The sequence below is a fragment of the Scyliorhinus canicula genome, chromosome 19, assembly GCF_902713615.1.
Source record: "Scyliorhinus canicula chromosome 19, sScyCan1.1, whole genome shotgun sequence".
Taxonomy (NCBI): Eukaryota; Metazoa; Chordata; class Chondrichthyes; order Carcharhiniformes; family Scyliorhinidae; genus Scyliorhinus; species Scyliorhinus canicula.
Genome location: NC_052164.1, coordinates 100,015,660 through 100,030,220, shown reverse-complemented (window position 1 = coordinate 100,030,220; position 14,561 = coordinate 100,015,660). Strand labels below are relative to the sequence as shown.

Here is a 14,561-nt window from a genome sequence, read left to right as displayed (position 1 = left end):
CATCGGTAGAGCTCATATGATTCTGTTTTTGGCATTTTGATATTTGTGCCTGATGTTGTGCACAAACTCTGGTTCATAACAGAGGAAAAATAACTTTTAAGAATTGTAAATTCTTCCAACTCATATTTTGATATTTCAGGGAATTTCTGCTTTAGGATTTGAAGGTTTATAAAAATATTACATACACCTGAGAATTTATGTCAGCAGTTTTCAAAAGCTGCTAGACCCGTCAGCATTAGACATTTGGAAAATGTTGTTGTTCGTAAATAAATTATATACGCACTCCCTGGGGCCAATTTAACACCTGGCACAAGCCTTTTGTTTTGGCCATGGTTGCCTCCTGAGGCTATGCTATTTTGCCCTGATTTGGTAAACTGCACTCTGGCGCTTTCTGGTTTGTGAGAGCGGGAGAATGACCAGTTCTCTTTTTTAAAAAAAAAATTTAGATTACCCAATTATTTTTTCCAATTAAGGGGCAATTTAGCGTGGCCAATCCACCTACTCTGCACATTTTTGGGTTGTGGGGGAAAAACCCACGCAAACACGGGGAGAATGTGCAAACTCCACACGGACAGTGACCCAGAGCCGGGATCGAACCTGGGACCTCAGCGCCGTGAGGCGGTTGTGCTAACCACTAGGCCACCGTGCTGCCCGAGAATAACCAGTTCTGATGGGGAATCGGCTGACAATCATGTTGAGGGGAAGTGGCAATTTGGGTTAGGCAGGTCCGGCAGTCGGGCATAGGGTTTTTTTGCGAGGCCTAAAGGAGCAGTTTTTTTTCGCCTTCTGAGAAAAGCCATCAACCTGAAATGTTAACTCTTTTCTTGCTCCACAGATGTTGCAATGCAACAGTTTCTGTACCAGTTGAGTGTTTTCGTGAGGTTTTGGGACCATCAAAGTTGGGCACTTTTTCTGCAACTGTGTGAATTTTTGTAGTTACGAAGTGAGAGTTGACAAGCTGGGACTTTTTTATTGGAGGGGAGAAGATTCAGGGGTGACAAAAAGTGGAATATTGCCAATGTTGAAACTGCAAAATACAAACAGAAAATGCTAAAAATATTCAGCCAGATACGTGGATCTGTTGCGTGAGAAAGTCAAAGATAATATTTCCGATCTAGAGTCAAAATCATGATTCCTTCCTTTTCTGTAAGATTAAGGCTTTACCACAAAAAGGTTGTCTAAACACATTAATCTTAAAGTTAATCTTTAATCAGTGCATCACGGTGGCACAATGGTTAGCATTGCTGCCTATGGCGCTGAGGACCCGGGTTCGAATCCCGGCCCTGGGTCACTGTCCTTGTGGAGTTTGCACATTCCCCCCGTGTCTGCGTGGGTTTCACCCCCACAACCCAAAAGATGTGCAGGATTGGTAGATTGGCCACTCTAAATTGCCTCTTAATTGGAAAAAGTAATTGGGTACTCTAAATTTAAAAAAAAGTTAATCTTTAATTTATAAAAATAATAAAGTTTAAAATACAGAATAGACTCACAACAGAGCGACTAGCTAAACATTGAAATAACAGTAATAGAATAGAACAAGTTAACACAGGCAACTAATGATGTCATTGAGTTTAATGATGACATCAGCAATGGATTTAAATAAGAAGATGCATAATAATAACACAATAACAATTATGGAGATTTATAATGTAAACAATTGGCTTGTTCCACTGGGCAGCAAAATGGTAATAAGAGGGCACAAACATAAGGTAATCACAAAAATAATTAAAAGGGAGATCAGGGAAAAAGTCTATATGCCAAGGATTATTGGAATCTGAATATCTCTACCTCAAGCTGTTGATGAAGCAAAGTTCATAGTATAGATTTTCCAATGACCACTGCTGTAATATTGATGTTAATCTAAAGAGTGTTAACACCAGTACTAAAATAACACTGTAGTATCATAAAGCACAGAAAGAGGCTGTTTGGCCCATTGTGCTTATGTGGTCCCTTTGAGAGGAATCAATTAGTCCCATAGCACGGTTTTCATTTACCATTAAATTGCTAAATTTAGGCGAAGAACCTCTGAAGAGCAAATGATAAATTTGCTTAAAGTAGCTTCTGAATGGTGGAAGAGCCCAGTATGAGAATGGCATTGAACTGAGTGTTCCTAGAGAGAAGTATACTTTTTCAGACTTGATGGGCTAAATAACTTGTCTAACTATTCTAACTATGGCTATGGCTTTTTCATTGATAGTTTGCGGCTGAAATGTACATGGTTTTATGAATGATATCGTGAATGTGGTGTGGGTATCTTTTCTTTAGTATCCTCAACTGTCCACTCCCTTAGTTGTCCTGTTCCATGGGACTGTGTTTGCGTGGTTCAGTTGCTCCCTGTCTGAACACAACCAGAGTATTTGCAGCCATTACTTCTCTTCCTGCACAACATATTTTTCTCTGAGATGGGTCTCATTACTTCTCCAGCTCCACCTCACTCTCCAATCTGAAACCAGTCTATTGACCAGCCTATTGGCCATCTCTCATAATCTTTGATTCACAATGCCATGAACCTCTTAGCGCAATTCTGTTTGTGTTTGTGTTGTTTGCTTGCTAGCTATTGTGTTTGAATTTCAATCACTGGATATTTGGATAATGCTCCCTTCATGTTTTTAGTAGCTCGATAACTCTTACAACAGAATATAAAGATCTGTTAGCTTTAGATAAATAAGTTAATAGGTGCATGAAAAGAGGAACGCTCACACCATGTAGCACAGAAACAGATCATTCAGCCCAACCAGTCCATGCTGGTCTTTATGCTCCACTGTAGCCTCTTCCTATCCTTCTCATCTAAGTTCATCAGCATAATCCACTATTCTCTTCTCCCAAACATGCTTACATAGCTTCCCTTAATTACATCTATTATTCACCACAACTACTCCCTGGAGTAACAAGTTCCACATTACCACCACTCTCCAGGTGAAGACTTTTTGACTGGATCTCTTACTTGATTTCTTGATGAATTAATAGCTTTGAAGGTTGCTCATTGCTATAAGTGAAAACCCCTTTGTTTACTTTGCCAAAATCATTCATAATTTTAAAAGCCTCTTGGGCTACTCTTCAGCTTTCTATTCAAAATAAAAGAGATCATACTTTGTTTATCATTTCCTAGTCGGTATAATCTTACAGTTCTCGTAATTTTGTTGTGAATCTTTATTGCACCTTCTCCAATGCCTTTATATCTGTTTCATAATTTGGCAACCAGAGCTGTGCAAACCAGTCCAAGCGCATTCTAGCCAAGGTTCAATACAAGTTTAGATGAGCATTTTGTCTTTTTCAGCTGCAACGTTTTGAGTTGTATCTCCAGCAATAAATCCTAGTGCATGTTTTCATACAGCCTTATTGACCTGCATCGAAACTTGCAATGATTTGTGTAATCGTACCTCCAGTTCACTTTGCTCCCTTACCCAATTCAGCTACAAATTGTCTCCCCTGGGCTGGGTTATTCCCAGCTCAGTGAACCCGACCTTCAAAAATAGTGTGTCGGATTTTCAGTCAGAGTGGGATTTGGTGTGGGCTGAGAAGAGAGTCTGGGCGGGACAAATCAGGGCAAAATAGCATAGCCACAGGAGGCAACCATGGCCAAAACAAAAGGCTTGTGCCAGATGTTAAATTGGCCCCAGGGAGTGCATATCTAATTTATTTACAAACAACAACATTTTCCAAATGTCTAATGCTGACGGGTCTCGCAGCTTTTGAAAACTGCTGACATAAATTCTCAGGTGTATGTAATATTTTTATAAACCTTCAAATCCTAAAGCAGAAATTCAAACATACAAGATCTTGAGGGGGCTTGACAGGGTAGGTGGTGAGATGTTTTAAATAGTGGGAGAGTCTCCAACAAGGGGACAAAGCTACAAGAAAAAGGGCTGGTCATTTAAAACCAAGTGTGCAGAAACATCTTTTGGCAGAGGGTGGTAAATCTCTGGAACTCTCTGCCTCAGAGATTGTTGAAGGCTGGATCATTAGAAATATTTAACGTTGAGGTGGATAAATATTTGATAGATCAAGGAAAAGAGGGCTATGGGTGGGGAAATGGCACAGAAAAAGAAATGAGGCCGGCATAGATTAGCCATTATCGTACTAATTGGAGGGACAGGCGTGAAGGGCCTGGTAGCCTCCTCCAGCTTCTATTTATAGTGCAAAAGAGTTGTCCAGTTGTCAAGGGAATGTTAAAGAGTTGCCCAACTGTCGAACTGTTCAACTGTCAAGGATCTGTCCAACTGTCAAGGAACTGTAAAAGAGCTCCCCAGCAGCTAAGCAACTGTCCATCTGTGAAGGACCTGTAAAAGAACTGCCCAGCTGTGTAGGAACGGTCCAGCTGCCAAGGAATTGTAGAAGAGCTGTCCAGCTGTCAATGAATTATCCAGCGGTCAAGAAACTGTCCAGTGGTCAAGGAACTGTCCAGTAATCAAGGAACCTCCCTGCTGTCATGGGATTGTAAAATAACTGTCCAGCTGTCTAAGAGCTCTTTAGATGTCAAGAAAATGTTAATGAGTTGCCCAGCTGTCAAGGACCTGTAAAAATGCAGTCTAACTATCAAGGAACTGAAATGAGCTGTCAAGCCTCTCCAACAGGTGTAAAACTTTTTGAAACATGTCCAGGAAGGTTCAAAGCTGTCAAGGAACTGTCCAAGGATACTAGGTAAGTTGGCATGGAAGGGGTAATGGCAAAGGGTTGAGGGTGGGTTGCATGAGGTAGTACTAAGTTGACATGGGGAAATGGTGGCAATGGGGGTGTGTAGAAGGGCATGGTTTGGCAGAGGTTAAGGCGGGAAACCCTGGAGTAGATGCGCAAGCTGTTGGGTGCTTAGGTGGGTTTGGCGCAAGGTATGCCCCTGTGCTCCGGCACTGTGTTTCAATAAATGGAAAAGAATAATAAAACAAAAAACATCTCTCCAGCCCTTATTCTCCCTGCACTACCTATGCCTTAACCTCTGCCAAACCATGCCCTACTGAACTCCAAGGAATACAGACCCAGACTATTTACAGTTCCTTGGCAGCTGGATAGTTCCTTGACAGATGGAAAACATTTTACCATTTTCTTGACATCTGTACATCTCTTTGCCAGTTCCTTGATAGCCGGACAGTTCCTTGACAGCTGGAAAGCTCGTTGCCATTTCCTTGACAGCTGGACAGATCATTGACAGTTGGACAGGTCTTTTACAACATGTCAGTTCCACTGAGTTTCGGCATAAGAAGTGCATATTCACGTTCACTTTTAACAATTCCAAAGGGTGGGTGTCTTACCTCCTAAAGGTGTCCCGGGACTCTATCCTAAAGCCGTACCTCTCCAAAGGGGGTACCTTGCCTGTTCAGATGTATCCACCAAATTTAGACCTCCTCTTACCTGTTCTAATCTGCACACTGATTCTACAAAATCCTTCCAAAATCTCACTTCAGTGGAGGAAGCTGGCGATTTAAATGGCCAGTGAATCGTGCATGCTTGAACCTCGGCCAGTCCCGTCCCCACGAAGACTGCAAATGGCAGGTTTGGGGCCGGGCTAGAATTCTTGACAATTCTGTCATTCGAAAATCTGGGCCGGAGTGTCATATTTTTGAACCAATATTTGATCTCCTTATTTTTCGTACAAAAATGTAATACCTCTTATTGTTTATTACAAAAATGTAATACCTCTTATTGATGTTGAAATTAATTTGTCAATTATATGCCCATTCTACAAGTTTATTCATGCCTTTGAGTAACTTGTTGCAGTCCTCCTCCATGTTGACTGTCCCTCCCAGTTTGGTGTCATCTACAGACTTCAACATTATATTTTTGATTACAAAGTTTAAATAGTCAATGGCGTTTATATAGCATCAGTCACAATCTCAGGATGTAACAAACAAAGTGCTTTACAGCCAATTAAGTACTTTTAAAGTTTAGCCACTTGGAGGAAATGCAGCAGCCAATTTGTGCATAGCAAACACTTGCAAACAACAATTTGGTTATGACCAGTTACATTTTTTGCAGTGTTGTTAGTTGAGGAGTGAATATTGACCAGGACGGCTGGAAAATTTCCCTTGCTCTTCTTCAAAATAGTGTCATGGAATCTTTGCATTTACCCGAGATAGGGGATAGGATATTAGTTTAGCTTCTTATCTGAAGGGATTCTCCCTCAGTACTGCACTTGATTGTTAGTCTAGAGTTTCATGCTTAAATGTCTAGAGTGAGACGTGAATCCAGAAACGACATCGAGGCGAGAATGCTATCATTTGATCCACATCTGGCTGTAAGTTTATTTGTGGGACATACACATAGGCTGCTGAAAAAGACAGAAAATTGGACAATTAGCCCAAAGTCATTTCACAAGGGATCCTCACAGAGAAGGAACAGATTTATTCAATGTACTTGGGCTAGGTTCAACCTCATACCTTTGAGATGAAAATGTACTAACTGAATGCACCATTGAGTCTTCCTCGTGCGACAATGTACAAATGTTTCCAGCTGTGAAGTACAAAATTCTCTTCACTAGCTCTACCTTCAGCCATCTAATTTTTATGTCTGCATTGTTCTTGTCCTTCCATGGAGAAGCTGATGAAAGTGACTGAATTCCTGATACGCTGTCAGCTGATTATAGTTTGTTGTTAGTAACTAGCTAGACTACATATTGTAACCATTGCTATTCTCTTGTACAACCAGAAGTCCACATTGGGTGGGGGTGTGGTGGTGGTGGGGGGGGGGGGGGGGGGGGGATGCTGTCAATCCCAACAGATTTTTCAAGAAACAAATACGAATGCAAAGATGCCGATGTTTTAAAATTGCATCTGATGAATATGAAAACAATTTTGTTTTCAATAAAAAAGATACTCGGATGCCCACTTCAAACACAAAAAAGTTGTTTTGACTTTGTTTTGTGTATACTTCAGGGGGATGGTAGTATACTAGGAGTGTTACTGGACTTGTAATCCAAATGCTCAAACTAATGTTCTGGAAACATCGGTTCAGATTCCACCATGGCAGCTGGAGGAATTGAAGTTTTGTGAATTAATCTGGAACATAAATCTAGTCTCAATAATAATGGTCATGAAACTACTGGATTGTTGTGATAACCTAATTGTTTCACTCATGTTCTTCAGGGGAGAAATCTGCTGCACTTTATCTGGCCTGCAATGTGACGTCAGACGTGCACATTGTTGTTGACTCGTAACTATCCTCTGAAACTCCCCAGCAAGCAACAGGCAGCTCACCACCACCTGCTCAAGGGCAGTTAGGGGATGGCAGTAAATTTTGGACTGGCTGCTGATACTCTTAATTCCAAGAATGAATGGAATAAAAGAACTGGAGTACAGCAGACAGCAAATAAATGATGGTCATTATATCTACCTACCTATGCTAGAGGAGGGTTCATCAGTACTAGATCAGATAGTAATCTCTTTACCTGCCCAAGGGTTCATCCAGATGTTTAATCTAAATAGTGAAGCATATAAGGCCTAATATAGATTCCTGCAAGACTCCACTTGGAATTGATCACCACACAAGAACGTTTACCATTAATGATGATTGTCTATGAAAATGCAACCATTTTGGGCAGCATGGTAGCACAAGTGATTAGCACTCTGGCTTCACAGCGCAAGGGTCCCAAGTTCGATTCCCTGCTGGGTCACTGTCTGTGCGGAGTCTGCACATTCTCCCCATGTCTGTGTGGGTTTCCTCCAGGTGCTCCGGTTTCCTCCCACAGCCCAAAGATTTGCGGGTTAGGTGGATTGGCCATGATAAATTGCCCATAGTGACCACAAAAGGTCAGGAGGGGTTATTGGGTTACGGGGATAGGGTGGAAGTGAGGGCTTAAGTGGGTCGGTGCAGACTTGATGGGCTGAATGGCCTCCTTCTGCACTGTATGTTCTATGTTCCTATCTAACCCGGGATCTATGCTCCAAGGTTGCAGGACTATATCTTACATTCATAGGTTACCAATTGTTCTGCCATTGGAAACAGTTTCTCATTTGCTCTCAAATCTGTTCATTATTATGAACACCCTATTTGGGGCAGCACAGTGGCACAGTAGTTAGCATTGCTGCCTCACGACGCCGAGGTCCCAGGTTAGATCCCGGCTCTGGGTCACTATCTGCGTGGAGTTTGCACATTCTCCGTGGGTTTCACCCCACAGCCCAAAGATGTGCTGGGTAGGTGTGTTGGCCACGCTAAATTGCCCCTTACTTGGAAAAAATGAATTGGATACTCTAAATAAAAAAAAATGAACACTATATCTAAGCTTCTTTGCTCTCTCAGCTCCAGGTATGGCACATTTGCATAATGTTTTGAAAGTTCAAATATTGGGGCCTAGAAATTTGATTTGCAGTCCCATAAAGCCTCCAATATGGCGGGTAAAAACACATCGCAAGCCTGAAATTCCCTGCTAGTCATATATAGGCACAAAACGGTGTCTGTTGTCTATGCCTGGAACAGACCTTAAGGTACTGGTGGCACGGTGGCACCATGGTTAGCACTGCTGTCTCACTGCGTCAGGAACCCAGGTTCGATTCCGATCTTGGGTGACTCTATGTGTATATGCACATTTTCCCCTTGTCTGCATGGGTTTCCTCCAGATCCTCTGGTTTCTTCCCACTGTCCAAAGATGTGCAGGTTAGGTGGATTGGTCGTGTTAAATTTTCCCTTAATGTCCAAAGATGTGCAGGTTTGGTAGATTGGACATGATCTAAGTTTAGGGTTATGGGGATAGAGTGCGCAAGTGGGCCTAAGTAGAGTGCTCTTTCAAAGGGTCGATGCAGACTCGTTGGGCCAAATGGCGTCCTCCAGCACTGTAAGGATTGTGTGGATTTGTTTTTCACATGCAGCTTATCACCTCAGGTCCTCTATGACACACTGTCATCACCGGCTGCTCCAAACAACCCAATGTTCAGGAAAATGCAGTCAGTGCTGCCTAACAGACAGTCTTTAAAGGTAACATCTTAAAGTATACTTAACTTAATATAGATCCAGGAGGAGCAGGAATCCTCTGCCTTAAAACTATGGAGATTGCAGCTGAAAGCCGACACCTCCCTGGTCACCGACGTGTCCCTCCTGTCATGGTCACTGATGACCCTCTCCACCTCTTAACCCCAACTTAGCCAGCAGACGAAGAATTTTACTATTGCTATATCAATATCCATATTCATCATTTCCACTAACTGTTTGGATGCCCTGATAGTTGCGTTTGTTGGCTTAAGCTGAGCGCAATACCTGTCCTATGTGTTATGGGTCAGGGTTTAGAAAACTCCAAAGTATATCATGGAGTTCACCTGACCTACAACTGTTTATAGGTTTTGGTTATGAGGAGCACAAGGGCCTGCCTTTCAGGTGTTATTCCACAGAGGCCTTAAGCACTTTTTAAAATCAAAAACAAAGTTTATTCTATGAATTCTGTTAACATTTTTATAAACACACACAGTAAGCATTTTTATCAACTACAAACAGAAATATCCCACACAGTACTCCACAGTACTCTATAAATAACACTTAATATCTTCCCCCCGTAAGCTGTTTCCAATTTAATAACAACATCCCATAAAACCAGGAAACCCTTTTACCAAAACAGTAGGTTTGAATTCCTTCCAGAAAACAGCACTTTTAAGTTATCAAGTGATCTGGAGACACCTTTTAACATGCAGAGAGAGAGAGAGACACACACACACAAGACTTCTCTGTCTGAATCCAGCTTCCAAAATGTGTAAACAAAAGTAAAACTCAGAACCACAGCCAGCTCCCAGCTCAAAAATGAAACTAAAAACCCAGAGCCACAGCCCAGCTCCACCCACACAATGACATCACTGAAGCCATGTGATAATACAAAACATTTCTTAAAGGGGCACTCCCATGCCACATTCATCTAAGAGTAATCTTAAAACATATTTCTGCTAAAATTGGATTGGTCCTTTCAGTTCATTATTCATCTTGGTTGTGTTTCCCCCTATATTCTTATTTTGATTTTAGGGACACAAATGTTGGTTGCATTGTAGTGATCATACTTACCCCATTTAGTAGCACAGCCCATTCATCTCGATTTGAGGTCCAATGGTAACTGCTTAAAGGAAAATAGCAGGCCTATCAGCATCAGGAAAGAAAGAAAATAATGTTTGTTCATTATAAATCCTAAATAAAAACTGCTTTCAGTTTTTAGCATTTGCTTTTTTTCAATCAATGCTACTGTAATTACTATGGATGAAGAAGTAATTTGTCTTGTATTAAATATATTTTACTGATTAAGTTTCCATAATTTTGAACATAAAAATTTGTCTTTAACTTTTAGTCGAATCACCTCAAAGGAAGCTTCGAGGAAGACAAAGGACATTTTCGTCTCAGAGTTCAGATGTGTTATCGGATTCACCCTCTGCACTATCTCCTCCAAACAAGCCGGAGTTAAAGCCTGTTGAAAAAGAAAAGAAGCAAGAACTAAGCAGTGGGGAGAGGAGGAGAGGTCGGCCTCCAGTGTTGAGCAATCCAAAGCTTCATTTTTTGCATGACAAGAAAGAGACAACAAATGGGAAAACAGAAAAGCAAAAAAGTGAAAAAGAAAAGAAAGTGAAAAAGAAAACTTCTGCATTGTTGCAGCAGGCAACAAAAATCAAGAAGCTACGGGCAGTCAAACTGTCCCCTTTGCAGTCCAAAGTAAAGAAAGCTAAGCTACAGATAAACAGCAACGGGGGTAAGATTGAACGAAGGAGAGGGAGGCCACCATCTTCAGAGCGATTAAAAACAGTTCCAAAACTGCTTGTTCCACCACAACCCAAGAAGCAAAAGAGATTTCGTAAGGAGAAAGATGTCACCCCAACACCAAAACCGTCAGTGACCAAGGAGGTGAAGACTAATGTCAGGCAGAGGCCCCGGAGGATAACTAAACCTGTCCGAGTTGTTCCTGTCACAAAACGAACTGATGCAACTATTGCTAAACAATTGCTGCAGAGAGCCAAAAAAGGAGCGCAGAAACGGATGGCTTCACCTCAGTTGAAAAATATTCGTCAGTTTATCATGCCAGTAATCAGTGCCATTTCCTCAAGGATTATTAAGACTCCAAAAAGATTTATTGAAGACGACAGCTATATTCCTCCTGTCAAGGTTCCACGGCTAGAGTCAACACCAACTGGTCGGTTCAGCACAATATCTTGTGGGTCTAGTGAAAAGTCTAGTGCTGTTTCGCAGCATTCTTCACAAATGTCCTCCGATTCTTCCAGGTCAAGCAGCCCCAGTGTCACCTCCACTGATTCACAGGCATCTGATGAATTACACACTCTTCCTGAAGTACCAAGCCAGTCCACAGACTTGCATAGTTGCTTAAATACTTCGCAGTCCAGTGAATCAGGAGGCATGGACAAAAAGGGTCACCGATTCTCAATGCCGGAAAGAAGCAATACGGTGAGCAAGAAATTGCCAACTTCATCACCTCAGCCAATATCATCATCATCATCATCATCTCCTCCACCACCCTTGCTTTCACCTCCCCCTCCCCTACAACAATCTTCAAATATGTCTGATCACTCTCCGTGGCTGATGCCTCCAACAATACCTTTCATTCCACCACCAACAGCTCTGCCGGAAAAGCGGAAGTCTATCTTGAGAGAGCCGACGTTCAAATGGACATCTCTCAAAACCTGAGGCCGGAATCGCATCAGTACTTCTCCTCAGCAAAGTATGCCAAAGAGGGACTCATCCGCAAACCGATATTCGATAACTTCATAACGTCACCACTGACTCCTGAAGATGTTGGCTTGCCATCCAGGTTCCACGCATCCTCCAGCACCCCTCCACCTCGCTTTTTCTCTCAGCTTCACCCTGCCTCCAGGTTTGATACTCATAAGAGAAGTCCCCTACTCCGTGCCCCACGATTCACTCCTAGTGAAGCTCACTCCAGAATTTTTGAGTCTGTTACTGTGTCGTCGCACTCTGTGGGCCGATCTTCGGTTTCAGGTAAAGGACATTCTTCCAGAAGGAAGAAGAAAGAGATGCATATACCAAGCCGCACTGATCCGAAATCTCCCTCACACTCCATGAGAACCAGAAGTGGACGACTGATTTCTGCAGACTTATCGCCAATCACTCCGCAGGCTGCCGTAGCCTCCTCATCTCCTGTAAGCTCCATCCTAACTGGTGCCTTAACTCCCCCTCTTGGTAGTTTGGTGCAGACTGAGGGAACAGTGAAGGATAAAGATGGTCGAACAAAGCTGGGGTCTAGACAGACCACTCCAGGGGACAGCTTCACTGGAGACTCGTCCAGTCCAACATCTCCACTGTTTCCATCGCTCGCACCAAGTGCCCAAAAGGACAAAGGAAAAAACAAAGACAGGTTAACTGAAGATTTATCCAAAGAGAAAGATAATGAGAAAGGGTCTGAGAAAGACAGGGATCGAGACAAAGAAAAGGAAAATAAACGAGAAACTAGGAAAGAGAAAGAAAAGAAGTCTCAGAGTAAGGGGACAGAGGTTCAGTCTGCTGCACCATTATTTCTTTTTCCCAGGACAATGGATGATGACAGAGCTGTTCGCGAGGATGTAGCTGCTTCATCTTCAATGAAGAAAGTTTCAGGGAGGGCCAAAAAATTGAATCTAATAGATAAAGGCGGAGTGATACTGGGAGATGGCCCTTCCTCAACACTGTCTGATGTGAAGAATAAAAACTCAAAGAAAGGCAGACTTGGATCTGAAGAGGTAGGGTCTGTGAAAGGTGATACTGAAAACAGTACAGCTGCGTCCATAGGCAATAAAGACAAGCTTGCCCCACATTCTTCCATTACCGCCATGCTCACATCTGGTACTCTTAAACATTCTGCACCCGCTATTAGTAATATGCTCGCACAAGCAGACAAGATGCCAACGACAGATAAGAGAGTTGCAAACCTACTGAGAAGGGCCAAAGCACAGCTCTGCAAAATTGAAAAGAGCAAGTCATTAAAAATAGCTGATCCAACAAGATCCCAGGTAACTGTTATGATTTAAGTTTGTTTATAATATACGTTTATTTGACTTTGAAGTAACAGTAGTTCAGAAAATGGAGCTCTGACACATTTTACTACATTGCAGGCTCTTTCCTCATGAAGGTATGTATCTAATAGTGTCAATCCCATTTTTGCTGTCTCATCTGGTTCTGTTTGTCAAGTTCCAGTTTTTACTTTGCAGCTGCTAATATTTGATTCTTTAGAGTGGATAGTTGACTTATTTAACATTTCATTTCCTTCGTTATCTTCAGGTGCAGACTCTTCCAAATAAAGCTAATAAGCTTCCTCACCTGATAACTTGAAAGGTTGAATTACCTGGAATTATTTTCCTTTTCTCTCCACCTTGTCAATGTCAGTAATATCCTTGTCATTAGGGGACCATAACTGCTTCAGATTGGTCCAAGCAATGCTGTGTGCAATAGTTAACAGCACTAAGAACTCTGAAAATTGGCAGATTGTACACAATCCATGGCTTCCCCTTAACGCCGGCAAGCTTGAAAGTTTCTGTTTGTTCTGTCATGGAAGCTCAGTTTTACTCGGCATATTGAAGGAGTTTAACCCTAATTATGCAGTTTTTGGCTCTGTTGATCCGAATTGATGTTATAACTGGATGGGAAGATTCCAGAATGTCATCTTAGTTCAAAAGACCATACCTTTTATTTCTTTAAAATAAAACATGGAAGAACAGAATCACAGGACCACTAATTAGTTGGAAAAAAAATGAAGACATGAAAAGTTGGATTATTATACAATACTCCTTTACTTCCGCTTAGTTTAACAAATACACACAGATTTTATGATTAACGCAATCATTGCAAGATATATCTTAGACTGCAATGGTCTCAGTAGCACATCCCTTGAAACACACAAGATGGTTGTAGTATACAAATACACTCTCCTTTAAACCTCAAGTTAGTGCCTGTAGATTTCTCATCAGAATCCCCCCCAGATGATTGTCACATGAGAGTTTCCAAACGCCACTCCCCAAAAAAACACATTTTAAAATCTTGATTCACAGTTATGCTTTCCATTGGTGGTTTGTATTCCGAAACCCAGAACATGTTTTACGAATTATGTTTTTAAAGAAAGCTTCCACTCCACTTTTAACAGCGAATCCAGTCCAGGAAATTACACGAACCTCTTTAGGATTTCTTGGCTTGATTGTGTACAAACTGTTCACAATTGCTTCAACTCTCGATTCCCAGACTGTATTAATGTTTCATTTACATCAAATCTGCTGACCCACTTTAAATCTAGTTACTGCAATTGTCTCTTTAACTCAGAACACTTTGTTTCTCTTCCTTGAATTCTTCTGAACAATACCTTGGTCCCTGTTCTCTGAACTTAAATTATCTTAGACATTCCTTCTGTTCCAATTCCCAGGTTATATGGATTGTATCTAGTTTCTTCAGAAGCCTGCAACTTTGCAACTCTCGTCATGTTCAGCTTCCCCTAGCAGAATTGAGAGATGTTCACTTTTCAACGTCAATGTAGTCAGCTAAAACTAAAATTTAAAAGCTTTTTCTACCTTACAATGGCCTCCAGTTGCTAAGCAATGGCCACATGCTTATGTATTTTATTTCTTTTTCACACTGTAACCCCCTCTAATAGAATCATAGTTCATAATTATGAAGTT

General features: G+C 41.6%; 1 protein-coding gene across 1 annotated transcript in view; it reads left to right on the top strand.

The window, feature by feature from the left end:
• kmt2a (lysine (K)-specific methyltransferase 2A) overlaps positions 1-14,561 on the top strand; it is a 182,427-nt gene that overhangs the window by 46,487 nt on the left and 121,379 nt on the right. Inside the window, 2 exon segments of the mRNA XM_038778603.1 lie at positions 10,247-11,578; positions 11,581-12,908. Coding sequence (XP_038634531.1) covers positions 10,247-11,578; positions 11,581-12,908 — 2,660 coding nt within the window.